This window comes from Rana temporaria, chromosome 11 (genome assembly GCF_905171775.1).
Source record: "Rana temporaria chromosome 11, aRanTem1.1, whole genome shotgun sequence".
Classification (NCBI taxonomy): domain Eukaryota; kingdom Metazoa; phylum Chordata; class Amphibia; order Anura; family Ranidae; genus Rana; species Rana temporaria.
In genome coordinates, this window is record NC_053499.1 from 58,298,505 (window position 1) to 58,317,811 (window position 19,307).

Genomic DNA, 19,307 nt, shown 5'->3' on the forward strand with positions numbered 1-19,307 from the left:
CTAGCAGTGGTTAAAAGCGCCCCACTAGCGGGCGAAAACCTCCACAAAAATTACGGTAAAGCTCTCCCAAAAATAAAAATAGCAGCGCTTTACCGCTTAGGTGTGAACGCACCCTCACTAACTCCTGAGCACTATAGACCAGGGCAGCATCAGATTCAAGTCAAATGTAACCCTCCCTTCTCTCCTACACATCTGACCTTCATACTCAGTTTTTATGCCATGTGCTGGCATTTTTATTTTAAGTTTAACGGAAATTGCTTTTTTTTTTTGTCAAAAAAACTCTAAAAAACAAAGTGGTTATTAAATACTGTACCACCAAGAGAAAGCGAAGTATAACTAAAAACAAAACTAGAATTTTGAAAATGAGAAATCAGCAGCCTCCATATTTCTGTTAGGAATGGTTTTCCTTATTGTACTTTCCACAACTGATTGTGTATTGGCTTTTATTTTCATGGTGTTACATATTTAGCCAAAAAGTAAATTGCTTTTTTTTTTTTTTTTTAGGTACATACATGCCAAACCTTAGACAACTAAAACTGAATAATAGTGTCATATTGTCAATAAGGTAAGGGGAATGTTGTTTGTTGTATAATCTTTGCATAAAAACCTCTTGCCCACCATGTAACACAGGGGTAGGCAACCCGTGGCAATCAAAGCCTCTTTTGCTGGCACTCAACTCCCTCCCCATCTGCAGAGCAGCGCAGGAAAGTGTCAGTGACACACTAATAATGGGGAAGAGATTGGGTGCAGTTCTGCTGGGGCGGTCCCTGTTTCCAGGAGGAGGACTGTGATTGGCTTTAGTAGTGGCCCCGTCCACCATCTGGAGGAAGATGACTCGCTTGATTGTGACTACCAATCTCAGGAAGGAAGGATTTTACTGTGATTGAGAAAAAACACAATCAGGTGACAGTTTGTGGAATTACTGTTGAGCTTCTAGGAACTTTGTTGAAATTATTCCTGAACGTTTGCGTCACTTACTACTGAACCCCTCTGTGTCCCTTTAAGCCAGAGCCACTCTTCAGCGCAATGAAAATCACACCCAAATTTTGCGGGAGCCCAACTTATGATCCTGCATACATGCCCACTGCTTCCAGAAAATGCCCCTGACCTGAGCTCATCATTGCGCATCCATTCCATATGCTGGTATGTGACATCACATACAAGCACATGGGCTGGCTGCTAAAGGGGGATCAGCAGGATAAGTGTGCCAGGACAGGTAGATGTGTCTCATCTCAGCTTCTTTTCACCACTCTGCATATCATGCATATCATAGATGCAAAGAGGGTACAGCGATGGGGCAGATGAGCAGGAGGGTACAGAGGTGGGGCAGATGTGCAGGGGGGGTTGCTGGGGTGGAAGAGATGAGAACAGAGTTCAGCAGTGAGACAGAAGAGACGGGGTGTACAGCAATGGGGCAGATGAGAAGGGGGTTACAGTGGTGGGACAGATGAGCAGGGGGGGCAAAGCAGTGGGGCAGATGTGAAAGGAGGTGTATTGGTGGGACAGATGAGCAGGGGGTACAGTGGTAGGACAGAAGAGCAGGGTGGTACAGTGGTGGGGCAGATGTAAATGGAGTTAAAGTGGTGGGACAGATGTGCAGGAGGTACAGTGGTGGGAGGGATGAGAAGGGGGTTCAGCGGTGAGACAGAAAAGCAGGGAGGTATAGTGGTGGGGCAGATCAGAAAGGGGGTTACAGGGGTGGGGCAGATGAGCAGATAAGTTCAGTGTTAGGACAGATGAGAAGATGGTTGAGTGGTGAGACAGAAGAGCACGGGGGTCGCTGCACATACGTGTCCATTACGGCCAAGGTTTCTGTGCTCACTGGGCGCTCCCAGCACACTTACTGAGCTGCCACTGACTGCTGTCGGTCTTTGTTTATGGTCAGGAGCCGATGGGACAGGCTCCCAATCGTGTGACAGTGGATCACAGTGATCATGTATCAGGACACGTACTTACCGAGACCGAGATGCTGCGGACGGCTCACCTTTGCGGACTGGCGCTAACCTTCCTCTGAGGGTGGAAACAGAGAGAGGGAAGCACCAGAAGGCACCGGAGGGTAGCTGGGTAGTAGCCGAGGTGAAGATCACAAGTGTGGGATCCGGAATCCACAGGATACGTTAGAAGCCGGAAGCCAATGCGAAGTCAATCAGGAGCAGGAATAAGGAAGTCCAAGAAGCAAGCCAGGTTCAGGGAATGGAGACAGCAGCAAGTCTGAGATTCAAGCCGGGATCAAGGTTCACAGAGAGAAGCGAGTCCAAAGTCCAGAGCCGGGGTCAGGGGTAAGAGAAGGCAGCAATCCGATAAACAAGCCGAGGTCAGGTATGTAGTCAAGCAATCAGGTAATCCAGGTCAAGAGGTTAGTTCAAGGGATAAAGCACATACAGGAACTGATGACAAACCAGCAACCAGCAAAGGGGAAGGGGCTGGCTTAAATAGGCCGCACTGGCCACTGATTGGTCCACAGGAGTACAGCCACTGATTGGTCCACAGGAGTACAGGTTCAGGACCAGGTTCCAACGGACAGCACACAGAATAGTACTGAGCAGTGGCTCAGAGACAAAAGAGCTGGACCTTCAATGGAGAGATCCTGGGTTCGATTCCACCCAGGACCAACTGGGGAAAGAGACCGTGGAAGGTCTGCGCCCTGACATCATGTTGGAAAGTCTTCTCCACCTCCTGCCATTAAAGCAGAACTAAATAGATTCCTTTCTAACAGTCCCGCCAGCACCCGCATCTTCTCTTGCGTGACGATTTCGGGTTTCTTCATTAGGGTGACATCGCTCCTGCGCACATGCAAGAGCTAGTCATCCTGGCACACATGATCAGGCTGGCCGCTGTAAGCTGGGCTGCGCATGCACAGCTCAGCTTACATTCCAGGGATCACTGTGAGCAGGTAGGTAGGTGTAGTTTATTGCAGAAGATACATTGCATGTCACTTCAGCAATAAAAAGCTTTCCTGCTCACAGTGGGATTTTAGTTCCGCTTTAAGACTCAGTTAAAGATAGGTAGATATTATCGTATTGGAATATTGATTGAAAGGCAAAAATCAACTCCTACAGGACTTCGAGACATGTTTTAAGGTTTTCCTTTACTTTGCACAGCGGCTTTAAATCAATGATATGGTACTGGGCGCTAGTTGTGCTAAATAATCAAGTGAAAATATTCTTCATGAAAATATTATTCATAAATAATGAAAAGGTGAAATCAACAATACCAATTGCCAATAACATAAAGTGATCATCAAAAAAGGAAGTCCATGCATAAATCCAACATAGGATGAAAAATGCAAATGTGCAAATAAATGTTTCCAGTGATCTTCCTGATGACGTAATCTACGAAACGTACGTCGAGGTGCATACTGGTCACGCATAGTCACGTTTCTTCTGGGTCAGCTGGTCGTTGGTGGTGGAACGCATGCCAGACTTCACAGCGACGGAGACCATTTCTCTTACTGAACCTCAGTGCCGGGACTTGGGCACCATACTTAGTAAGGAGCCATTTGGCAGCTTTTTGTTTTAATCGTTTTTAATAAATCAGTATTGCACTATTGCGGTCCTTTCTTTTATATCCCGTAGTTTCACTGTTGGAACATGATTGTTTGATTGGCAATCTCTGGTCCTGCAAGGAGCATTACACTTTGTGTAAAACAAGCGTTATTGATTTCTTTTTAATTAAAGGGTCAACTACTGTTGGTAAGGTGCCATACTTTACTTGATCACGTCGGGTGAAATGCTAGCTTTATGGTGAAGGTGGATTCTTTACTTTGATGACCTGCTCTCATCACGCAATTTTATTCAATTATTTATTACTCAACACTGAGGACTTTTTATTGAACAAATCACTGGAAAAATGTATTTGCACATTTGCATTTTTCATCTTATGTTGGATTTATACATGGACTTCCTTTTTTGATGATCACTTTATGTTATTGGTATTGTTGATTTCACCTTTTCATTATTTATGATTTTCACTTGATTATTTAGCACAAGTAGCGCCCCCTACCCTCCAATTCCAATATACTCTTCAGGCTACTGAATTTAGGGGAGCTGCTCTGATTTATTTATTCACATTTATACATACACTGTGATTATTTATTATTTTTTCTGTGGCGCGAGATATACACCCTTCCAATGATATGGTATTGATAAGCACCATTTTATCTGAGGGAAGTTCCCAAAACATGGCCCGTCGGGGGTACTTGAGGACTGAGGTTGCAAATCACTGCTTTAAAGTAAAGGTGACATAAAGCTGAAGTAAACCCATCTATTTGATAGTTTAAACAGTTAACATTCCCGGCATGCCGGAAATGCTAGATGTCACATTTGCTTGTGCTCTCAACCAAACTGTCAAACCATCCAATGGCTGGTTTCATAACTGATCAAATGTGCAGCATTGTGGCAGTTACATATTAAACAGAGGCCAAGATGGCAGCTTCCTTGGCTGAAAACAATAGGAGGGTTTACTTCCACTTTAAGTGAAATTTTAGGATTCCAGTACTGACCTCTCTTAGAAAGTCGCTTAGCTTCTGTGCTGAGCAACTGTCTTTAATGCAATTGAAGTCACTAACCCAGGAAAAGTATGTGGATCAGGAAGGTTGAATAAAAGTTTGAAGTTCTTTTGTCTTTGGACAGCTCAAATCACAGGCGTAATGTACAATTAGTACAGCCAATTCGAGTGGCCCTGTACCTTGTGATCACTGTGATCACTAAACTGTACTGTTTACGTTTGAGAGCCCACCCCTTCAGAGGAAGAAGAGGAAGGAGAAAATCATGAAGACTAGCAGACTAGAAGCATAAACTGATTCAAGTTAAAGAATTTTATGGGATCTCTTTTAAACCCTTTATCCACAACCTTTCTCTTCTGTAAAGTGTGATTTGTACATCTGATCCCCATCCTGTCTCTGTATATTAGTCTCTGTATGAGGGGCAGCCCCCCTCTCCCCATCCATGCATTCGGTCACTTTCAGCATGCTGGATGCATGAATTTCAATGCGGGGGCGGGGGGTCAGAGGCTCTAATAGGCTTCAAAATAGGGTGGGCTTCCGGCACAGAGAATGGGCTCAGAGCCCACCCAGGTGAACATTGAATGAATATTTTCTATTGTAACATTGACTCCCCTCCCGGCTAATCAGGAAGCGGGATTTGAGACCCATCACCCGATTAACTAAAAGGACAGGCGATCCTATCCTACTGCACGCTGCCTGCCACCCGCTACCCGCCTAGATAGGGTAAGTGCCAGACTGACCGGCAAACAGCGGGGGGGGTTGTTTCCCCCCCAAAATAAAAAACGACCAGCCGCCACTGTATATTAAAGCCTTAACCACTCTTATTCTGTACATCTGCACATTGAAAATTGATTAAATAAAGACCTGCTATGTAAAGACCCCAGCAATAAACATGCCTGTATACAAGTTATGTTATGAACTGTTCATTTTTCATTTCATAGAGATCTCGGCACCTCTCTGTCAAATCTGCAAGTGCTTTGGTTGGCACGCTGCTGTCTCACAGACCTTGATGGCATAGCCTCCTTCTTTTCCCTTAAGGTAAATCTATTACTGTTGGTTTTTCCAATGATCACCCATATGTTTCAAAGGAAAATCTTGCACGCGGCTTGAATTGTCTCAACAATTGAATGACAAATATCCAAACAGCTCCACAAAAGCAAAGCAGTTTATCTAATGCATTTCAACAATAAAGGCCTCTTTTAGTTCACACTAGTGCGATTTCAGATGTGAGTCACACTGCTCAATTTTGGAAAAGGTTCCTGTACTATTGAGGTGCAATGCCAACACAATTGTGATCCCATGTATTAGAACATACAAACCACATCCATGGAACAATATCAGATCGGTCTCATTCCTAACTAACTGATTAGTGAACGTACATTATTATTGTACCCCCCGAATACAAGAAGTTGGGGTAACAACCATTAAAGTGTTACTTAACCCACAACAGTAAAATCATACTGTATATGCAATAAAGCATGATTTTTATGCTGTTATACTCACTGTATAACCTAATGCCGCGTACACACGGTCGTTTCTCGGCATGTAAAAAAACTTTGTTTTTCCAACTTCATCATTAAAAACGATGTTGCCCACACACCATTGTTTTTGAAAAATGATGAACAAAGCACGGTGACGTACAACACATACGACGGCACTCTGAAGCGGAAGTTCTATTCACCTTTGGGCTGCTTTGATTCCTTGTTAGTAAAAGACGATTTGCGCTTTTTTGTCTGTTACAGCGTGATGAATGTGCTTACTCTATTATGAATGGTAGTTTTACCAGAACGAGCGCTCCCGTCTCATAACTCGCTTCTGGGCATGCGCGGGTTTAAAACGTCGTTTTAGCCCACACACGATCATTTTTTACAACCCGAAAAACTACATTTTAAAACACGACGTTAAAAAATGTTCGAATTTTTTTTTTGTCGTTTTTCAGAAGCCGAAAAACGATGTGAAGCCCACACATGATGATTTTAAATTACGTTTTTAAAAACGTTGTTTTTTTTCATGCTGAAAAACGACCGTGTGTACGCGGCATAAGGTGTTAATCCTGTAGATCCTGTCTTCTCTGATCTTCCCCTTCTTCCACTGTCCCTAATCTATCTCCCAATAAGACAGGTTTTTAGTCACTCTGCACATGCTCAGTTTGGTGTGTATTGCTAGGTTGTTGTTTTGTCTTGGGAGGGTGCATGTGTTCAGTACAGGGCCAATCAGCACTGTCCTGACAGAGGGTCCGGGGTCCTGCAGCCTCATAGGACAGTAAGAGTAAAATGAAAACTCCTCCTACAAGCTTTAACCAGAGACTGATAGAAGTCACAAGACTGTTTTTTACTGCTGATGAGAAAAGTTTTTTAGCAGTTTATATTTTCTAAAATAATTGCATTTCCATATTCTGTGTACTGTGGGAGACCCGATATAGTGAATGCAGGGTGCTGAGTTCAGTAACACTTTAATTGACATGTGAGCGTTTAAAAATGCATATCTCAACAATAAAAACAATATACAGCAACAACAGAAGAGCATATGGACAAGTATGTCAAATACTCAGTAGTCTTTTAAAATCTTAGTAATATTGAAGTGTCCCTGTCCTCCATTTCACCATCCAGAGTGAGGCTTAAAGGTGGTCATCACAAGTGGCTTTCTATTATCTGTCTTGCCTATAGACGCTTCCCCTCTGCTCCATCTGGGATTTATATTTCTTTGATTTGGAGGCCTCAAAATTTTAACTTCGTGTATCAGCCCCACCTACCAGCAATGAGAATACCCTATTGGCAAGTCACTCTCATTAGACCAGAAGGTAGTGAGTTTGAGGTGAGAAGGCCTTCAAAGCAAAGTGAACATTCTGCTAGGTGGACCACAATGGAGGCTATTGGTGTCATAGCCGGAAGTTTGTGGTCATTGCTCTAATGCCGCGTACACACGATCGGAATTTCCGACACAAAGAGTTTGATGTGAGCTTTCGGTCGGAAATTCTGACCGTGTGTAGGCCCCATCGGACGTTTTCTGTCTGGTTCTCAAATTTTCATACGGGAAAAGTTCTTGTCAGAAATTCTGATCGTCTGTATGCAATTCCGATGCGCAAAAAAAACATGCATGCTCGGAATTAAAATTGACGCATGCGCGGAAGCATTGAACTTAATTTTTCTCAGCTCGTTGTAGTATTGTACGTCACCGCGTTCTTGACGATTGGAATTTTGTGTGACCGTGTGTATGCAACTCAAGTTTGAGCCGAAATTACGTCGGAAAAAAAATCCACGGTTTTCTTGTCGGAATTTCCAGTCTTGTGTACACAGCATTAGACAGCAGTTTAGAGTTTACTGGCCAGCACTGGTAGCAGTAGTCTTTACACTAACATGATCTGCCACACAGCAGAATGTAGGGTATAGCAGGTTGTCTGTTCAGGGCCATCTAGTAAAGAGGTAAACACAACATTCTCACCCTCTATACAAACTTTATGGTAGTATTTCTAAGCAGTTATGCAGATAAGGGCTTGTGAGCTGGTCTTGGTAGTCCAATCAGATGCCCAGTGTTTTTGCCATGAAGGCCATGTTTTTGATCCAAAAGTTTCAGGTACCGTATTTATCGGCGTATACCGCGCACTTTTTTTCCCTTAAAATCAGGGAAAAATCGTGGGTGTGCGATATATGCCGATACTGTTGCAGCGGTGTTTTTTTTTTTAATTAGGCGCGGAGCGCCGCAGCCTAGAGCCTAGCCGAGCCGAGTGTATTGCACACTCGGGTAGGCTAGGCTACGCCCGCAGCGACGCGAGAGGGCCCGAGAGGAGCCGAACAAACAGGAAATCCGGCTCCTCTCGGCTCGGGACCTAATTCAAAAACGAACCCTGCCGCAACCCCGGGCCCGGGCAACATGCGGATGGAGGACTGGACGGATCCCGCAGACGGACACCTGGACAAACCCTGCGAGGAAGCCACAGATGGATACCTGGATGGACGCCGCGAGGGAGACGCAGACGGACACTTGGACGGACCCAGTGCACGGCCGCAAACGGACCGAACAAGGCCGATAAATACGGTATATTGCCACTGCATTACTTGTAGTGCCTATGCCAATTCCACAGCTGCCCAGATCTATGAGATAAGTTTCCCACACTCTTGCTTGTTTTGAGGCACACCTAACGTATGGGATTCCTCCAGATTTTCTTTTGCAGAACAATATTTTATCATAAAGGTAAACCAAAGTCAATCAGGTTGCCTAAAATGCTTTATTGCTTGGGATATCTTTGGTGTTGTGGGGGGTGACGATTTCTTTTTGACCAGTGATTAATGTCTGACCGTGTATTGTTCAATGCAGGAACTTTATCTGGCTTACAATGATCTCAGAGACCTCAGTCAAGTGAGCATGCTGGAAAATCTGGAGGTCCTTGACCTTGAAGGTAACAACATCGACCAGATAAGTGAATTGCAGTACCTAGCACTGTGCAGCAATCTAACAACCCTCACCATAGAAGGCAATCCTGTGTGTGGGCGACCTAGTCCTGAAGGCACCACGGTAAGTGGACCCGACACAAAACATTGATACCTCTTCAATGCCTACTGAAAATTGAGAAATCGCTGACATGTGGTCTTCAATTATTGTTAAACATTTCAATAAAGTGACTCTCTCATGGGTAAGGGGGTTGCTATCAGCATTAGAGCCAAGTGACAAACATTTTTAAAGGAAGAGGGCAGCAATGGCAGCCTTTATGATTTTCTCATGATATAGGCCCATAGTCAATTGGTCAGAATCAGGTAGGGCAGCGTAACTTTGTGCGGGCATAGCGTATGGTATTTGTGCTACGCCGCCGCAAGTTAGAGAGGCAAGTGCTGTATTCACAAAGCACTTGCGTCCTAAGTTACGGCGGCGTAGCGTAAATGGGCCGGCGTAAGCGCGCCTAATTCAAATGAGGAAGAGGTGGGCGTGTTTTAGGGAAATTAAGCATGACCCCACGTAAATGACGTTATCAACGAACGGCGCATGCGCCGTCCGTGGACGTATCCCAGTGCGCATGCGTCGGATAGAATGCCTGAGATACGTCGAACACTGCCTACGACGTGAACGTAACTTACGCACAGCCCTATTCGCATACGACTTACGCAAACGACGTAAAAAGATAGGCTTGTTCCGACGTCCATACCTTGCATGGGCTGCGCCACCTAAGAAGCAGCTTTATCTTTACGCCGGCGTATCTCTTACGTGAACGGCGTAACTAATTGCGACAGGCGCACGTACGTTTGTGAACAACGGAAGCGCCACCTAGCGGCCAGCGTAAATATGCACCCTAAGATACGACGGCGTAGGAGACTTACGCCGCTCGTATCTTAGCCTAATTTAAGCGTTTCTGGTTTCCAGAATACGCTTAAATTTACGACGGCGTAGATTCAGAGTTACGACGGCGTATCTACTGATACGCCGCCGTAACTCTCTCTGAATCTAGCTATATGTCTAGAAACACATGCATATTTTCACATAATTTGCCTTTTTAAAGCGGAGGTTCCGCCGATTTTTTTTTTTTTTAAATCAGCAGCTACAAATACGGCAGCTGTTGACTTTTAAAAAATGGACACTTACCTGTCTAGCGCTCCCACGATGTCAGCAGCTGAGGCTGAGCAATCTCTCGGTCCTCAGCTGCTTCCGCCGCCATCCTCGGTGAGGGAATCAGGAAGTGAAGCCTAACGGCTTCACTGCTCGATTCCCTACTGCGCATGCGCGAGTATCGCGGCACGCCGTCACTGGTTCCCGCTCTCTCCTGGGAACAGTGTTTTCCAGAAGACAGAGGGGGGAGTGACGTCACAGGCTGGATTCCCTGCGGGGATCAGACCCGGTAGTGGTGCAAATACCTGTCTCAGCCAAGTATCTGCACCCCCCTCCCCCCTGAAAGGTGCCAAATGTGTCACCGGAGGGGAGGAGGGATCCAAAAAACGGAGGTTCACTTTTTGTGTGAACCTCCGCTTTAAAAACACTGAAAATACAGAAAAATACCCGTTCATACTGCCAGAAATTCAGTGAGCTCCTAAAGCCTCATACACATCATCGGACAAATCCGTGGATTTTTGTCCGAAGGGCGTTGTCCGTGAACTTGTTCTGCATACAGATGGCAGAACATTTTCAGCCAACATGCACCAAACTACGTGTTTTTTCTGCTCTTTAGCGCCACCCTTTGGGCAACTTCTGCTAATGTTGTCTTATGGTTAGCATTTGTTCAGAGCATGCGTGTTTGTACTTCGGATTTTAGTCTGTACACACGATCGGATAATCCAACGGAACACATTTGTTGTCGGACAATTTGAGAGCATGCACAGCCAACAGTTGTCCGATGGAGCATACAGATGGTCGGATTATCCAACAAAACACGTCTATCGGACAATTGAAATTATCTGAAGTCTTCCCTTTTGGACTACAGAACACTTCCCCCCTTTTCATCTTCATAACCTAACTCTTGCAGCATTTTCAAAAAATTAAGACATCAGGAAATGTGTACATATTGCAGATATATACTGCATATATTTACTTTATAATTTTTCCCAGACATATATTTTTAGTCCCAGAAAAGCTGATCTGCAAGATTTTTCATAGCCAGTGACTTGCTAAATAGGTAAGCATGGATAAAGATGACAGCCACGGAGCGTGCACTTATATATCAGCAATGGCATCTTTCATATATATAGGCAGACAGGTTCCCTTTAAGTTTCAAGATTACAACTGTATAATAGTAATAAGGATTTTTGCTTAGCATGGCGTCTATTCTTCTTGTGTTAAGTTCCATCTGTCCCCAGACAGAGCCTCTAACAAGGTTATAAAGCCATGTCTGCATCTGGTGCAAGAGCCTGATCTGATTTCACCTGGGGTGAAATCATCTCCTCTGGTGATCTCATGTCTGACATGCAGGGAGCCCGAGCTACTGGTTACATCAAGTAGGGCCTCAGCTCAGATGTGCGGACTAAGCTGGAAAAATATAGCAGGAAATAAATATCATTTAACCATCTTTATATCTGATATATGTTACTGTAGAAAAAATATACTTACAATGAATATGTTACTTATTGTTAAAGGAAATATATATCGTTTAATTGTTGTTTCTGTGCTGCCTATGTGACTGTGATTAGCTTAACCACTTAAGCTCCGGACCATTTTGCAGCTAAAAGACCAGGCCCCTTTTTACGATTCGGCACTGCGTCGCTTTAACTGACAATTGCGCGGTCGTGCGACGTGTCTCCCAAACAAAATTGGCGTCCTTTTTTTCCCACAAATAGAGCTTTCTTTTGGTGGTATTTGATCACCTCTGCCGTTTTTATTTTGTGCACTATAAACAAAAATTTAGCGACAATTTTGAAAAAAAAACAATATTTTTTTACTTTTTGCTATAATAAAATATCCCCCAAAAATATATATAAAAAAATGTTTTCCTCAGTTTAGGCCGATACGTATTCTTCTACATATTTTTGGCGGCACGCACGCGAGCTGGGCTCTTAACCACTTAAGGACCCCTTCACGCCGATATACGTCGGCAGAATGGCACAGCTGGGCACAATCCACGTACCTGTACATGGCCCTTTAAGCCCAGCCGTGGGGTCGCGTGCACGCGACCCGGTCCGAAGCTCCGTGACCGCGCCCGCGGGTCCCGCGGACCCGATCTCCGCTGGTGTCCGGCGGTCGGTCCTCTGAAAACACACCTTCCCTGTTCTTCGTTGTGGCAGTGTCATTGATCGTGTGTTCCCTGATATCGTGTGTTTTTACCAAAAATAGGTAGAAGAATACGTATCGGTCTAAACTGAGAAAAAAAATGTTTTTTTTATATTTTTTGGGGGAATATTTATTATAGCAAAAAGTAAAAAATATAGATTTTTTTTCAAAATTGTCGCTCTATTTTTGTTTATAGCGCAAAAAATAAAAACCGCAGAAAGAAAGCTCTATTTGTGGGAAAAAAGGGACGCCAATTTTGTTTGGGAGCCACATCGCACGACCGCGCAATTGTCAGTTAAAGTGACGCAGTGACGAATCGCAAAAACTGGCCAGGTCCTTTACCTGCATAAAGGTCCGGGTCTTAAGTGGTTAAAGGGCAATGTACCTGTACGCGCTTATGCCCAGCCGTGCCGCTCTGCCAATGTATATCGGTGTGAGCAGAGCGATCCTTAAGCAGTGAGGCAGTCCTTAAGCGGTTAAGTGAACCCCCAGTTTGCCCATGCTGGACAAAGTAATACATTCACTTTAATGTCAGCTGACTAGCTGCACACACACACTTCTCATCCCGTAAAAGAGAATTATGGGAATTGTTTTCATACTTACCTAGGTGGATGCTGCATCTGTCCCCCGCCGCCTCTTCAGGGAGCGGACTTCAGATGTGAAAACGGTCACCGGAGTGCAGAACGAATTGCACCCTTAGGAGAAGCCCAGCCGAATGAGCTCAGGCTGGACTTCTCCTTTAACTCCCCCTCTGCTCCAATTATCTGGTGAGAGAGGAGAGTTAAGCCTAGTACACATGGGACGAATGTCGGGCGACATCAACCGGTTCAATAAAAACTGTCTGACATTCGGCCTGTGTGTATGGCAGCTTCTGTCGGACAAGCATTCTGGAAAACCAGCAGATTGGATCCCGATCAGCACTGGGAGCCAATGCCTGAGAGTGTTCTGGCGGGGGGGGGGGGGGCACACCCTGTCAGTACACAATAGCGCAGCAGGGGAGATTGCTGTACTAACATTGGATGATTAGTACAGCGGCTTCGGACCGGAGCTGTCCATTTTTTTCCCTTCAACCCACTGGTGTGTACTAGGCTGTGGGCTACATTCACACAACAGTTTAGCAGCAGATAGTTTTCTGTGTTCAGAGACTGCTAAACGCCATCTTCTGATACAGCAACTCATTCCTGATACAGCAACATAGCATTGTATGTGCTATGGCCGCATACAAACTGGATGATTAGCTGTGGCCAGTTGGTGTGCGGCCAAAATCCTGCAGAAATGCCGACCTAGGCCGCTTACTTGGAAAATTAGTGGTTACATGTGAACAGCAGCAGCGCCGGCCATTGATTTGTAAGAGAATAAATCTGACAGCTGCCGCTATTCGTACACAGTGTGTGAGAGCAATACAGTATTTACAACCGCCAGGAAGGACGTACAGATTCTGCTTGGCAGCCACCCCTCACGGCTGCTAAACTACTGTGTAAATGTAGCCTTAAAGGGCTTGTAAAGTCTTAAGGTCTTTCACCTTAAAGCGGATGTGCCACGGGAAAAATATATTAAAAGCCAGCAGCTACAAATACTGCAGCTGCTGACTTTTAATATAAGGACACTTACCTGTCCTGGAGTCCAGCGGTGATCGCAGCAGATGACGAGCCGATCGCTCGTCACCCTGCTGCTCCCCCCTCCATCCTCGGTGAGGGAACCAGGAAGTGAAGCGCTCCGGCTTCACTGCCCGGTTCCCTACGGCGCATGCGCGAGTCGCGCTGCGCCCGCCGATTGGCTCCCGCTGTGTGCTGGGAGCCGAGTGTTCCCAGCATACAACGGGGGGACGGACGGGAAGGAAGGAAAAAACCCGTCCTTTGCCCGTATCGTAGGGCCGGAAGTGGGTGCAGATACCTGTCTGTAGACAGGTATCTGCACCCCCCTCCCCCCTGAAAGGTGTCAAATGTGACACCGGAGGGGGGGAGGGTTCCGATCAGCGGGACTCCACTTTAGAGTGGAGATCCGCTTTAAAGCATTCTATGCATTAAGGTGAAAAACCTTCTGTGCTGCAGCTGCCCCCAGCCACCCCCCTTTTTCGTACCTAGCCAACGACGAGCACAAGCCCAGCAGCTCCAGCCGCTGTCTCCATCCTCATTGGATAGATTGATAGCAGCGGGAGCCAATGACTGTCCATCAAATCCAGTGATTTGGTGTCAGTGGACGCCACTGACGTAACCACAGCAACAGATAAAAAGTGAACACTGCAATAATGATTAAAAATCTCACTATAGATTGACTTTAAAGTATTAGAATTAAAACTCGTGCATTGAGATCAAGTGTTTTAAAATGTGTTTTTGTTCTGAATTTTAGCCTGCAGACTACAATTATCGGGTCGTGATAAAAAAGATAATCCCTCAAATACAATATTTAGATGATGCGCCAGCAGACCAAATAAACCCAACTACACCTCACACTCCATCAGAAGACTGGTTGATGGTAAAGGACCTAATCAAGGAAAGTGTCGGGAGCCAGGCGGATACATCTTTGGGTAAGGAGAGTGGAAAAAGAAATACAAATAGGGGGCACACACTGCACAATTCTACTACAAATGTGCATTGTTTTTAAAAGATAGATACAGTGGAGCCTCGGATTGCGAGTAACGCGATTAACGAGCGTTTCACAATACGAGCAATATTTTTTTTAAATCCTGACTCTGTTTGCAAGTGTTGTCTCGCAAAGCCAGCAGGATTCAAGCCTCTGCAGTGTGCAGTACAGCATTATGCAGTATGGGTGACACTCGGAGCCGTTCAGAGCCACTCAGAAATACTCCAAAATACTCTGTTTCAGAGTGTTTCCGAGCCTTTCTGGGGGTTTCTGAATGTATCCAAGTGGTCTCTGAGTATTTCCGAGTCTCTCTGGCACCCCCCCACATATGGCCACATGCAGTATTGCATGCAATAGAAATCAATGTGGAACTAATTATCTTTGTTTCCATTGACTTCTATGGGGAAACTCGCTTTGATATGCGAGTGCTTTGGGTTACAAGCATTCTCCTGAAATGGATTATGCTCGTAATCCAAGGTTCCACTGTAAAATTAGACAATATCCTTAACAAAGTAGCATCTATCGGTATGGCAATCATTTTATTTCCTATAATCATTCCGAGACACATGTATAGTTTTGGTCCAAAATAATATCTTAATTTTAATTCTAATTTGACCACCATAACTTGTTTTGTAAATTGTCAAAATTTTAATATTTGGAACCGTATGAGCCCTATCATTATGAAACTCTACATTATTTGATATAAAGCCCCACTCCAGGAAAGGCTATTTTATCCCAGAACTCTCTAAACCAATATTGACTATTTTTAATAATTAGTAAATAGATAGGAAAATATATCACATTTCCTTGTCTTAAACTCTTTTATATTTCTTCAGTTAAACTTTCTGGTTTTGAGGCCTAGGAAATTGATGTCATACATCACATTCGGGAGGAGAGGAGGGGTTTTCTCAGCTAAGCACACTCCCCCCGCATGCATGCCTGAGCTAAGGGCAGATGGATTCCAGGAAGTGCTACATAAATCATCTGCCCTTACTCAAGATGGCCTTGGACTGAAATGTTGGGGGGATGTTTTGTAAAGTGATTTCTCCACAAAATAAAGAATGGAAACATGGATGGATGGGTGACTTTAAATATTAGAAATTAATTAAATAGCGTTTTTGGTTTGTGGTTCTCAGATACAGTGTTGTTCCACTTTAAGTAGTATTGCTTATAATTTGTTGACCTTTCATTAGTCTAAAGAAGTGCAAGTCCCCTAGCACCTAGACTTCAGGGCCCAGATTCACAAAGGACTTACGACGGTGTATTTCCACGTATGCCGTCGTAAGTCCGAATGTGCGCTGTCGTATCTACGCACCTGATTCTTAGAATCATTTGCGCTTGAATTCGGCCAAGATACAAGCGGCGTAAGTCTCCTACGCCGTCGTATCTTGGGGTGCATATTTACGCTGGCCGCTAGGGTCGCTTCCGTATATTTTCGCATCGAATATGCAAATGAGCTAGATACGCCGATTCACGAACGTACTTGCGCCCGGCATATTTAAATACGCTGTTTTCGTAAGGCGTAGGACCGGTGTAACTTTACCCCTCATAAAGCAGGGGTAAGACATGTTAAGGTCAGCATCGTATTTCACGTAGTTTGCGTAAGTCGTACGTGAATGGGGATGGGCGTAGGTTACGTTCACGTCGACTAAGCATTGAGCCGGCGTAACTTAGGGAGAAAATTTGACGTGATACTGAGCATGCGCTCGCATGCGCCGATCGTTAGGCGCGTCATTTACGTGGGGTCACGATTCATTTCCATACAACACGCCCCCTACCAGCTTACTTTGAATTACGCGGGCTTACGCCGGCCCATTTACGCTACGCCGCCGTAACTTAGGGCGCAAGTTCTTTGTGAATACGGTACTCGCCTCTCTAAGTTACGGCGGCGTAGCGTATATGAGATACGCTACGCCCGCCTAAACTCAAGTCATTCTTTCTGAATCTGGCCCCAGGTTACTATAGTCAGATTATTGAAAAATGGTTTCCGATTGGTTGCTGCGTTCGCTCCATGATGAAGATGTACATTGCTCATCAGCATTCCTTTTTTTTTCACTGCCTTACTGAATAAAAATATTATAATGAATACTTACGGAATAAGTCTTTGTATACTGTATACATTGTATAGTAACATTACTTAATAATTACCAGCATGTATTTTTTATAGATGGTTCACTTCAAGACTTGGGAAGGGCCCTACGAAAGGAAAACATTAGACCCAGTACTGCCCAGCCAGGGGTCACCAGAAGACCACAATCTGCACTGAGGCCTTCAAGTGCAGGGAGGGCGATTTCCAGCTCACATGGCAGAAGAGCAAGTCTTCTATCTGAATCCCCGGCGAATGACCCAGCAGATGATGAAGCCAGTGACCTCACTCATGGTGACCTAAGCATAAGACTCTTGTCATAAACACGACATCTTTCTGCCTCTTAAACCTCTTTAGTCATTTCCCTTTCACTTTAAAGCGGAAGTAAACCCTTCTATTTTATAGTTTAAAAAAACAGTTAACATTCCCGGCATGCCGGAAATGCTAGCTGTCACATTGGTTGTGCTCTCAACCAAACTGTCAAACCATCCAATGACCGGTGTTATAATGGATCACATGTGCAGCAATATGGCAGTTGCAGATTAAACAGAGACCAAGGTGGCAGCTTCCTTGGCTGAAAACAATAGAAGGGTTTACTTACACTTTAAGTAGCATGGGGAGTTATGGCTTCACTTTTACAATCTTTATTCCAAGCTAAATTCAAATTTTGCGGCTTCTTCTGGCCTTCAAGGCTTTTTTCAAACACGCGGTACTGCTTACCGCCCTCTGTATCTGTGGTGGATCGCTTTTTCAGCATAACAGTGACTGATAAGCGACCAGGAGATGTCACTACACCTCCTGAACACCTGTTTTTTTGTTTAGTTTTTTTACTTTTATTTTTAAATTGATCTACGTCAATTTTCCATTGTGGGACTGCGTCGCAACTTTAATGTTGCAGTGTGGCCCCCATTAAACTCAAGGTGCGAGTTTGTCAAGCAGTGCTGCCTGTCAAATTCTGCCCCTGGAGTTAAAAATACTGCAGCTGCCAAGCACAGTATCTCGGTTGTGGCATGTGTACAGTCATGTCCAGCTGTAGTGCTACAATTCAGGTGGGCAGCCAGGGGATGGTAAAACAATGGCTCAGTCTCCTAACTTTACTGCTGCCCAGCCGCTCTTCTGAAAGAGCCCTAAGGCCTAGTACACACGAGAGGATTTATCGTTTCCGCGGATAAATCCTCTGGCGGATTTTGATCTCATGGTTGTACTAACCATGAGATCAAAATCCCCGCGGAATTCCGTCCGCGGTGACGTGTCGCGCCGTCGCCGCGATGATGACGCGGCGACGTGCGCGACGCTGTGATATAAGGACCTCTACGCATGCGTTGAATCATTACGACGCATGCAGGGGAAGGATTCGGACGGATTGATCCGGTGAGTCTGTACAGACCAGCGGATCAATCCGTTGGACTGGATTCCAGCGGATCGATTTCTTAGCATGTCAAGAAATTTTGATCCGCTGGAAATCCATCCCCGGGGACAAAAATCCGCTGGATCGTACACACCAGGGGATCTATCCGCTGGAACCGGTCCGCGGATCAATTCCAGCGGATCAAACCTCTCGTGTGTAAGGGGCCTTAGGCTTAATTCACACCTCTGCAGGTTGCAGTTTGCAGACTGCAGGTACGTTTTGCGTTTTTCAATACACGCTTTTTTTTATCTATTGAAGTCTATTGAACCAAAAATCGGAAAAAAGACCCTGGCCCTTTCCATAAAATGCACAGATGTATAGGAAACCATGTTAAAGTGGTTGTATAGTGAATGTTTAACTTTTACTTACAGGTAAGCTTATAATAAGGCTTACCTGTAGGTAAAAAAAAATCTCCTAAACCTTTACGGTTTAGGTGATATTCCCCTCGCAATGAGCCGCTGACTGCAGCGGTGCATGCGCACAGGGGATTCTCGGCTGAAGGCCCGGCGGACGCCGGACCTTGCTGTAAGAAGTCTCCCACGTGCTTGCGCGGGAGTGACGAAATCGCGGCTCCAGCCACGAATGCGGAATTAGATCTTTCTTTTGTGCTTTCCAGGAAATATTTCTTTCTTGTATAGATCTAAACCTACAATATGTTATTTTTTGTACATTTCATTCCTTCACTGATGCTGTTTTTGTCCATATTCTACTATATGCTGTACACAACCGTTGTATTAAATATACCTTAGCATGTTGGTGAATTTCTCTTTCTTGATTTGTCATCCTGCAGGCATTGGTAAAGTCATCTGTGGGAATCCAATAAAGGCTCTTCGGACAAGAAAGGAAAAAATGGGGGTAAATGTCAGTAAAGGAAATAGACATTTGGTTAGGTAGATATTGTACAGTATATAACATATTTAAACAAAGTTAAAAATTTACCAATAATATTATTATTATTATACGTTTTCACCGTTTCCCCCACTAAGTTTCCAGCACCTAATATAAAATTAAAATGAACAAACAAATGGAATAGTGTCCCACAC

At 44.7% G+C, this 19,307-nt stretch overlaps 1 protein-coding gene across 2 annotated transcripts in view; it reads left to right on the forward strand.

The window, feature by feature from the left end:
* Positions 1 to 19,307, forward strand: part of LRRC56 (leucine rich repeat containing 56) — a 127,411-nt gene that overhangs the window by 91,505 nt on the left and 16,599 nt on the right. For both annotated transcript variants that reach the window (XM_040328605.1, XM_040328606.1), the window contains exons 5-10: positions 505 to 565; positions 5,446 to 5,542; positions 8,819 to 9,016; positions 14,537 to 14,714; positions 16,938 to 17,150; positions 19,055 to 19,119. In XM_040328605.1, coding sequence (XP_040184539.1) covers positions 505 to 565; positions 5,446 to 5,542; positions 8,819 to 9,016; positions 14,537 to 14,714; positions 16,938 to 17,150; positions 19,055 to 19,119 — 812 coding nt within the window. The remainder of the gene's footprint in view (positions 1 to 504; positions 566 to 5,445; positions 5,543 to 8,818; positions 9,017 to 14,536; positions 14,715 to 16,937; positions 17,151 to 19,054; positions 19,120 to 19,307) is intronic.